This window comes from Notamacropus eugenii, chromosome 7 (assembly GCF_028372415.1).
Source record: "Notamacropus eugenii isolate mMacEug1 chromosome 7, mMacEug1.pri_v2, whole genome shotgun sequence".
NCBI lineage: Eukaryota > Metazoa > Chordata > Mammalia > Diprotodontia > Macropodidae > Notamacropus > Notamacropus eugenii.
The window spans coordinates 65970510-65980662 of NC_092878.1; the positions used below are offsets into that span (position 1 = coordinate 65970510).

The 10153-nt window shown below is 45.4% G+C and overlaps 1 protein-coding gene and 1 long non-coding RNA gene across 7 annotated transcripts in view; one reads left to right on the forward strand and one right to left on the reverse strand.

Annotated features, from left to right (window-relative positions):
- Nucleotides 1-7398, reverse strand: part of GTF2A1 (general transcription factor IIA subunit 1) — a 48285-nt gene extending 40887 nt beyond the window's left edge. The window contains exon 1 of one of the 6 annotated variants that reach the window (XM_072623305.1): nt 7173-7398. Coding sequence is in view for 4 of the 6 variants with exons in the window: in XM_072623302.1 (XP_072479403.1) it covers nt 6239-6268 (30 nt within the window). In the remaining 2 variants the exon portion in view is untranslated. Of the gene's footprint in view, nt 1-6238; nt 6897-7172 lie in introns of those variants that run through there. The other 5 variants (XM_072623304.1, XM_072623302.1, XM_072623300.1 and 2 more) reach the window with 5 other exon arrangements.
- On the forward strand, nt 4961-5597 carry LOC140513552 (uncharacterized). The gene is made up of 2 exons (XR_011970229.1): nt 4961-5079; nt 5354-5597. It is a non-coding gene; the product is annotated as an uncharacterized lncRNA (long non-coding RNA).
- Nucleotides 7399-10153: the final 2755 nt, after the last annotated feature.

Sequence of the window (10153 nt, forward strand, 5' to 3'; positions counted from 1 at the left end):
TTGGATTCTCACTCTTAACACCTTACCCCTTTTACCTCCCTTTCACCGATAACGACTTCCAAGTGAGCCTTTTTTGTGTGTGTTCTGAGGTATATGCCTTTCTATTAAATACCTCAAAAATCAATTCCACTTTCTTCTTTTACTTGAAGGAGGAGGACATAGGCAGCATACCATATTATAATCTAAAAAGACAGCTATATTTTCTCCCAAATTGTCCCAATATCCCAGAAAACAAATCCTGTGGGATATGTGACAATTCTGATGTTCTACTGTTCTGACCTGTGGAAGCAGTGCACTCCAAGGTAAAGAAACCCTCTCTACCAATACAAAGGAGCAGCTACTCTGAAACTTAAGTTCTATGAAAGTTGTCTACAGCACTGGGAGGTCAAGTGACTTGCCCTGGATCACAGAGCCAGAATGTATCAGAAGTTAGACCTGAACCCAAGTCTTCCTGGCTCTGAGGCAGATCACTATAAACTATCCTACGCTGCCCTTTGTCTATTATACAAACAAAATATTTATGGAATCACTATAAGTTTAGAGTTGGAAGATCATTTTAAAGATGAAGGAATGGGCTAGGAAATGTTAAATAGTCTACCACTCATTAGACAAAGTATGTTAAACTTTATATTATTATTTTTATGCTTAAATCCTATAAAACTAGGCTGTAAATTCCTGAAGGTCCAATTTGCCCTAAAGGGCAAGGTATAAGGATTATTCCTGATATATTTTTGGACTCCCATGCACAGAACCTGGCAAGGATGATATATACAACTCATAAAATGATAAGGAACTTGTTTTACAGCTAAAACATAACATTTGTTTTGTGAAGTTTCATTTAACATCTACATTGAATTTTAAATGACTTTTAATGTACCAAAATAATCCATGCAATCAAATTTATCCTCAATGAAGTTCCATCCAGAAAACACAAAATAGAACAAACGCAAAACCCAGCACTGGCTCAAAGCCAGCATAGTGGACAATAAGGAACACTGAGTTTTAAATCTAGATAAGTGAGGTCTAGCCTATCACTTAAACTTTGTGCCTCAGTTTTCCCATTTGCAAAATGGATGGGGAAAAAGTTATTTCCCAGATAAAATGAGATAACTATCTTGAAGCAGGAAGGCACCCTGAGGAAGGAATGCAGCATGTACCAGGCAAGACAAACCACTGCCACACTTTGACTATCATCAGCCTTCAGACTCACAGTCCCTTCTATTCCTAGTACCCTAAACCTAACAGCCTCAGGAAGAGCAATGCCCTCCAATCACCAAGTCTGCTTCCAGGCTAGCCCTTCTAACCACTGAGGAAAAGGGGCCCACCTTCCTCTTTACCACCACCACCACTGACAAACTTTCACCCAAGAGGCAGATAAGTACTGGTCAACAAGCATTTTTTTAGCACAGTTTCATGCTAGACACTGTGCTAAGCATAGGGATACATAGAATAAAATGACAAAAGAAAACCCATTTTCCGTTCTTAAAGAGATCTCTTGAAATAACTGGTCCTCACAAGCATCATCCTGGTAAGCAACTCCTGTGGAAAATAGACCAGCTTCCAATCATCTGCCCCTCCCTAGGGCAGGCAAGCCAGCCTAGCTGAAGCAGCAAAGCAACCAGAGAGAGGTGCCATGTTATCACACAAGTCAAACCAGTCCTACACTCTGATCATTATCTTTGCTCAGACCTTTGATGGAGACAGCCCAAGACCCAGAACCCAAGAGTCTTGGAAATATAAATGCTTCCAGCCTACTGTCCACAGCCATCATCCTGGGAAACAACTCATGTGGAGATGCAGCCTAGCACCTGCTCCCACAGGTGCTACAGTCATAGCTATTAAAAACCCAGAATATAAAGTTCTAGCCACCAAAAATCATTGGCATTGTCAAATGATTCAACATCAAAAGAAAGCAGAATTTTATCAATGGAAATGACATTTACAAAGAGGCACTACTATCCAGTTTGCAGCTGTATCCTAAATACCATGGGACCTTTCTACCTGACTTGCAACTAAAACCTTCCACAAATGCTTGTCTCCCCAATTAGAGTGTTAGCTCCTTGACCCAGGGGACTGTCTTACTGCTATGTTTGTCTCTCCAGCACTTAGCACAGTGTTTTGCACATAGTAAGCACTTAATGATTTGCTTTTTTCATTCATTCAAAGCAGATGTAGAATCAAAAGCTAGAAAGAGAAACATGGGGTGTGAGTGGAAGGTCCTTTTATTATAATAGCTGAATCAAATCAACAGAAGTAGCATGACACAGAAGAAAGAGTACTGTATCTATGGAGTCCAAGGTTTGAATACTGGCTTATCTACCTGAAACACAGATTTAGGCATTTATCCTCTACAGGCCTCATCTTCTTCATCTATAAAACGTAGGGATTAGACTAGATGGTTCTGGAGGTACCATTCAGCTCTATATAAGTCAAACTGAATTGTCTCATCACAATATATTCCACACAGTTTTCAAAGTCAGTTTGTTAAAGTTCCTAAAAGATTCTCTTTTGAAAATGACTTTTAACTGTTTTAAACTTAAATTAGGGAAGAAGTTAGTGAAAACACAAAATGAATGGTGCCAAGGTCATGAGTTTTATCTCATTTGCAACTCCCAGAGCAACAGTTCAGAGATATTCCTATGAAATATATGATCACAAATATTATTGGTCACAAAAAGCCATCTAGGAGAGAGATGAACACAGGATCTGTGAATCTTTTTTTTTTTAATTTATAACGTTCAATATAACTGGCTTCCTTTATAATTCTATGTTTTATGGATTTAAAAACATTCTGGAAAATCCAAAGGCTTTACAAAACTGCTAAAGAAGTACAAGAAACAAAAATGAATAAGTACCCTTGATCTAGAAAAAAACGTCTTTGAAGACATAGGCTGGTTCAATATAATGCATCCTCATAGAAACCTCTTCTATTGTATTATCCATATACATGGAGATTTAATTTCTACAATATCAGCCTTCTCTGCCCTCCCACCTGGCTTCACCATAAAATCCTGCTATAAAGAGATTATTATAACAAAGCTATTTATTTCTAAGAGTATGTGGAAGAAATTACTGAGCTGTATGCTAAATTTATAAATCATTACCATTTTCCCATCTATATTAAAATTTCTGATTATAAATAAGTTAATAAGAAAATTTTAGCTTACAGACCTAGGCATTTATAGACACCTTGGAAACAACTTTAAATTTTAAAGTACTACAGTACAAAATTTCTTCAGTACTATCATAAGCTTTGTTCTGATACATACTATTCAATGAACCTATTCGGGGGGGGAGGGGGGGGGCCCACACACCTCTGTCCTGCTCTCTGATTTAATTGTATCTTATGCTACCTATATGACTTAGTACCTTACACTTACAAATGCCATAAAATAATTGTATTTTCATAAAGCATATGCATATGAAATAATTTGGCTGCCTTAGTTCATATGCCAAAGAGGTTTTTAAAATATCAGTGTTCAGGTACTCCAGAGATCATTTAGAATAACAATCATTTCTAAAGACATTTTCTAGTCAATTTGAATGAAAGCAACAAAACACACGGCTTCAGGCAACCATAGATATATCCTAATTTAGGAAAACAGGATATTTAAAACCAAACTGTACAACTGGATAAATTATAGGGGGAACATTTCCATTACCAAATAATTTACTACAGGAGGGAGGCAGCTGTACTGGACCTTAGAGACTATGTGGTCCAACTATCTTTTTTAAGTGATGAAGACAGGGCTTAGTTGTAGTTATACTAAGTAGCAAAGATGTGATTTGAAAAAACATCATCTTGTCTCCAAATCCAGTTCCCAAGCCCGGAATCCATCCAACTCCTGTTAGTAATGCAACGTTGAACTTCAGTTACCTCATCAATAAAACAGTATAAATATTTATACTTCCTGACAGAACTGTCATAAGGATCAAATGAAATAATACATGTAGCCATGTAATCATCAACTATTATTACAGAGCTCCTCTTAATCAGTTCCCCTAATAGGAATAATTGGTTCTACTTGACAAAAATTCTATATACACAGTTGTTGGTACACTCATCTATTACATATAGCAACAAATACCTATGTGGTCCATGTACATCTAAGGGTAGTGGTGATGACAGGTTCTGTAATTCCATATCTACACACTTAGTACCCTATATACAAACACAATGCAAAAAAAAATAGAAATTGCTTGTGTAACAAGGATAATGTTAATATCTATCAATTCAGCATTCTGTTAGCCTGCTACCTTTTTTTTTTAAATACAGTGTTTGCACTCCAAAGCACCTCTTCATTCACAATGAAAATACTATTTTCCCTGAAGAAAAAGCATGGAAGGGAAATTACATTTAACATTTACTATAGTATTCCACATTTCACAAGTATGATTTTGACGTTTTTACAATTTTAAAATTTTCAATAAACAGGTTTTTCTAAATATGTTTTGAAGTCATCTGTAAGCAAAAAATGCTTGGAAAAAAAAACCTCAACCCTGGACAGCTTGTCCTATATTTTCCGTATAAGTTACAACAAATGTGGCTTATTTTCCACTTCCAAATACTTTGGAAAAACTTGGGGTACTAGGAAGGAAGGCCTCATTTTTTTTCCTTCTTGAAAAAAATACCCCAAAGCCGTCCAGAGAAGACCACAGCCTCCTCGTTCAAAAAGCAGCCAGAGCAAGTGCCTGCAGCAGGAGCCGGCGTCGACGAGCAAGGCAGAGCTGGACCCCAGAGCTGCACAACTCAAGTGCCAGAAGAGGCCACCCAGAACCAAGCAGGCGAGCACGAATCCTCCCTCACGCGGAGCATGCACCTCCCAGCCTCGCGCTCCGCAGCTCTCACTATTTAAAGCCTGATCTGGGGTTTAAATGGAGAGCCGGTGACGTAGGGCTGAAAAGCACCTTCCCATCCTGGCAGAGTCTATATTAGAGAGCGCAATGGCTCTATATAAACAGGGCAGCCAAAGGGAGGAGGACCACAAGGAGCAGGGACTCAAAAGCAGGGGAAGCTGCAGCAGCCATGATGGATCGATCTCTCTCTGAGAGTGGCAAACAAGGGGCCGAGTCTCCACGGTACGGTCCTGGGCACAGAGGGTTTGCTGGCCGCATTTGGGGAGGGGGATGGCATTTTTTATTGTTATTAGTCTTATAATAAAGGAGAGTCGGGTGGATCGAGGATCACATGGCACTGGTGACTGCAAAGGTTATTTATGTGACTGCTTTTTGCAAACCTATGTGACTGCAAGTAACAAAAAAAATAAAAGGACCCGGGGACGGGTGGGGGAGACGAGGCGGCATTTCAGGCGGAGGGGTGCCTTGGTCAATGTCATTTTTTTCCTCTTGCTAGTCGAAGGTATGACGGGATTTTGTTTCCCCTTCGCCATTTTAACGATTCTAAAGGAGATGGGACAAGTGCTTTTCAACCTTCTTTTTCCAACGTAAAATGGCCCCATCCAGCTCCAAAGAAATCAACCACCACAAAACTCAAGGGTCGCCTCACACTTCGCGCTAGTCCAAGGCATCCTCGTTAAAAAAAAAAAGGAAAGAAAAAAGAAAAAAATAAAGAAAAGAAACCTCCCCCACCCCCAGCACACTGGATCGGGGCGGGGTCTGGAAGATTAATCTTCTTCCCGAGCCCCGGATTTCTCCCCCTCCATGGGGCCAGCGCGGGCTTCGGGGACTCCGTCTCCCCGTCCGAGACGCGGCCATAGCTGTCGGCTGCCCCGCAGGATCCAGCTCCTCTCTAAACTCCTCCCCCCCAAACAAAACCAACTCCGCTTCCACCGAGACCATCTTAGGGCGGTTTTCTGGGGGGAAGGGGGCGGAAGGAGAGGGTCTCTGCCCCGTCCCCTCCCCTTTCTCAAGTTTTCAGCCTCTTCTTTCGCCCGAGTGGAGACTAACCTGGGGAGAGCCCTCCTGACACCCTGAAAGCGCGGCTGAGAGCCCTCCGCTTGGACCCTCGTCTCCCCCGCTTCTCCCCCCTCCTCCTGCACCCCCCTCCATGAGCCCCCCGTTCTGGCCTCCACCCCACCCCCCTCCCCCCGCCCTCGGCCCAGGTCTCCCCTTCGGCGGGAAGAGGTGGCGGCGGCGGCGACAGCGAGAGGAGGCTGAGGGTGGGGGCGGGGAAGGGGGAAAAGAGTTGATCCCGGCTCCGGCTCCCGGGCCCGGGCCCCGGGCCCCCAGCCCGCGCCCGCCCCCGCCGCCGCCGCCGGTCACCGAGTCACATCCTTACCACGGGGTTTGTATTTGCCGAGTTCGCCATTTCCACACACAACACAACAACAAAAAAAATTTAAAAAAAGAAATAAAAACAAAAAGAAAAGAGACCCCGACTGTAACCAGATCACCGAGATTTAAAAAAAAAAAAAAAAGAAAAACGAAACCGAGTCCCGAAGGTGGAGTAGGGGGAAGGGGGGGGCGGTGAGGGGGGGAGGGAGTCCTCCGGGAGCTGAGATCCTCGAGAATCGCCCTTAAAAAAATTGTGACCCTTCGGGGGTCCCGGGGAGCGTTCCCCGCCCCCCGCCCGGGGCAAAGGAGCGAAACCGCCACCGGTCGCCGCCCCCCGCGCTGCCGCTACCGCCGCCGCCGCACGGGCTGCAGCCACCAGCCGTCTTCTCCGCCCGCTTCTCTCCTTTATATAGTGAGCCAACGAGCTGCGCGAGCCACCACCGTCGAGAGACAGGGGCAGGAGGAAGGGGAGGGGAGGGAAGGGGGAGGAGGGAAGGAGCGGAGTGGGAGGGGAAGGAGGAGTAAGGAGGGGGGGGTAGGCGGCGCGAGACAACGCGAGAGCGGCCGGGCGCACGCACGCGTGGGGGCGCGCGAGACTGCCAAAGGGACTCTCACGGTGCGAAGGTGAGGCCCTCCCCGCCAGGCTGCGGAGCTGGGAAATGGACCGACTTACTCCCGCCCCCCCCACTCCCAATCGCCTCTCGTGCCGGGGTCACGTGGTTTTGCCTCCGCCGTGACCCAGGCGGAAGTTTCTTTTCGTGTCTCTGACTTTGGAAAGATAAGAGTTAAAAAAAAACCAAAAAAACCCGATTAAACCGGCCGAAGGGAAAGGCGGGAGCTTCAATCGAGCAGCTCGCGAGTCTCGGACCGGCCGCCCGTTCTTCCCTCCCCAGGGGCGCGCCCTCTCAGCTCGGCGGAATTTCAGAAGTGGCGCTCACTTCAAGCCCGGTTAGCTCCGGCCTTGGGGTAGGCCGGGGATGAACGGGTCACGTGACTCTCCTGTCCCAGCGAGCCGGGCGCTGGCTTAAGTTTCGATCTGCGGAGTCATCACTCCCCGAGCCGAGGGACACCTGGGACGAGCTCCTCCTGCCGCTTCTCGGCCGCAGCCGCCGGGTCGCGCTGCTCGGGAAGCCAGCCCTCCGGCGTTCGCGCCTGAAAGCCTCTGCCGCCCGCGGCTCCGGCGAAGGGAACGGGGTGCGGGGTTCTGTGCGCTTATGCACGCGTCATTTTTAAATGGGGGGAGGGGCCTCTTGGTGGGCACGTGCGTGCTTGTCCCGACTCGGTTATCCGACGCTGCCGAAGTCCTGTTGTAGAAACGGTAGATTGACACTTGGTATCCGCCTTGACCGACTGGAGTATTTCCAGGATTTACACCCCAAATCATTTCAGTTCGTGAGCAACCCCGACTCCTTCCCCAGCCGCAGTTCGAGAACTGCTCAACATGGCAGGACTGGGTCGCCCCAAGTGCGCCTCCCTGGAGCCCTCTCCCCACGTGTCTCCTCTTATTGTAAGGGGGGTCTTTGCCGGGTTGTTCTGTAATTCGTCCAGGTCGCACCGTGCGTGGCGCACAGCGAGTGCTTCTAAGATGCTTTGGCATTCAGAGCTCTCCACCACCCCCCTTTCCACCCCCCAAGAAGTACCCCAAACACTGCGATTCAGGGGCACGGGCGCTGCGGCGCCCTCAAACAATGCGCTCCATCTCCCGGGAGTGGAACGTTGGCCGGAATTCAGCCCCTCGCCATTCTTGCCTTATACAACAAGTCTCTCCCTGATGCCCCTTCATCACGCAGCTTGTTTGTGCGAGGCTGGCCGGGATCTGGACAGCAGGGGGTCTTCTCTCTGTCCTCGCATTCCTGCGCTTAGCTGGCCCACAGCAGGCACTTCATGCGTGTGTGTTGTCATCGCGTACTGCCTCCTGCACCGGCGTTCTTACCAGGTTGCGGTTTAAATCCTCTACAGCTGTACGCTATTTACCTTTATTTAAGACAGCAGTGACGTTAAGTAAAAATCCTAGATTCTCCGAAGACAGAAACAGTGGCGAGGGTAGAAGCACAACAGCCTGACTCTTCCCTTGTACCCCAAACTGAGAAGTCACAGCCCCCATGGATCCAGAATGGAAATCACCAGAAAGCCAGCAAACTCAAATTTTTCTTCATAATTCTATGCAATGATACCATATTATTAATCATCATTATGTGTGCCTATGAATCATACAGTTAGCATATCTAAGGAATTGGGGGAAGGATCCTATTTGGCACTGGGCAAGGCTGAAATGACATTTTTGTAGAAATGATACCAAGTTCAAATGAATCAGCAAGAGCAGTCTTAAAAGGAAAAAAATCACGAAATGTGGGCTCTGAAGGGGAAAACACAGAAAGAAAGAGGAGAAATGAAGGTTATGAACTTAAGGTTTTGTACTAGACTCAGGTTACCAAGCCACTTCACTCTTATCACTCTCCAGATGCCTCCCCTGAGTCACTACCTACCTCACTCATCACAAGGCTGCACCACGTAGAAGCAGAACTCCCTAAAAGGAGGAGTCCTATCTGTCATCTAGGAATAGTTGAGCGTGTTTTATTGTGTTCTGATCTCAGCTAATCAGGGTAGCAAATTATCCAGAACAACATTTTTATCCACTTCATGACCATAGCACTCAGAAGTGGAAGGAACCTTAAGAGATCTGGTGCAATGAGGTGAGGAAAATGAAACCATGAAGAGGTTAAGTGACTTTCCCAGGGTCACAAAGTAATAAAAAGAGCTAGGATTGGGATCCAAGTTCATTGCTTTCCACAACACACCACAGATTCAGAGTGTATAACAAGTTTAAAGATCATTTGGTAGACAATACATCTAGGATTCTTATCCCAGTGAGGTTAAATCAGTTTTAGGTGTTGGGTTAGTCAGGAAGACCTGAGTGTGAATCCTGTCTCAAATTCTTACTTTGTGGTTGAGTTGTCTTACTCTTCATGATCCCATTTGAGGTTTTCTTGGCAAAGATATTGGAGTGGTTTTCCATTTACTTCTCTAGCTCATTTTACAAATGAGGAACTGAGGCAAACAGAGTTAAATGACTTGCCCAGGGTCACACAGGTAGTAGGTGGCTGAGGCCAGATTTGAACTCAAGAAGATGAATCTTCCTGATTCCCAGCCCAGCCACTGTGCTATCTAGCTGTCCCTCAGACATTCACTAGCTGTGTGTAAAGTCACTGAATCTCTCCGGTCTCATTTCCTTATTTGCAAAATGAGGGGTTTGGACTCAACGAACTCTGAGGTCCCTTCCAGCTCTAAATCTGTGATCTTAAGGGCCATTGCCCTTATCATTGTCTTGACTTTTGTCTTGTCACTGGACTCCAATGACTTTGAAGGAGAAAGCAAGGCTAAGGACTACAGCCCTGCCTCAAATACAGTCCATGAGTAAGTCAAGACATCACCTTCATGGTGTCATTGGTTCTCTTAAAGAAGGAAGAATCAACAACAATTTCAACAATTCTGTGACCTTAAGATAACTGGGGAGGTTGGGAGAGTAGGACAAAGAAAGATAAGCAACTTGAGGAGGAGACTAAAAATTCAACAGGTACAGGGATACCTGAGGACAGATCCCCGTATTTGTATATGGTACTTTAAAACATTGTTAAAATTATTTGTCGATACTTGAGTTATCTGGAGAAGAGGTACTATAAAACCTAATAAGTAAATAGGTACAACCAAATTTCCTTCAACTGAATTGAAATGACAGTGCAATTCCTTTCTATTGAATGAAATTTAAATATACTCCTCAATCACTTCTGCAAGCATTTATAGAAGGCCTAGTAGTATATATTCAGCACTGTATTAAGAGGACCTTAAATTGACTACATATTTGAACGTTTTAAGGTTTAAGGTTTTAATCGTGTTCATCCTTCATCGCCAAAGAAGACCA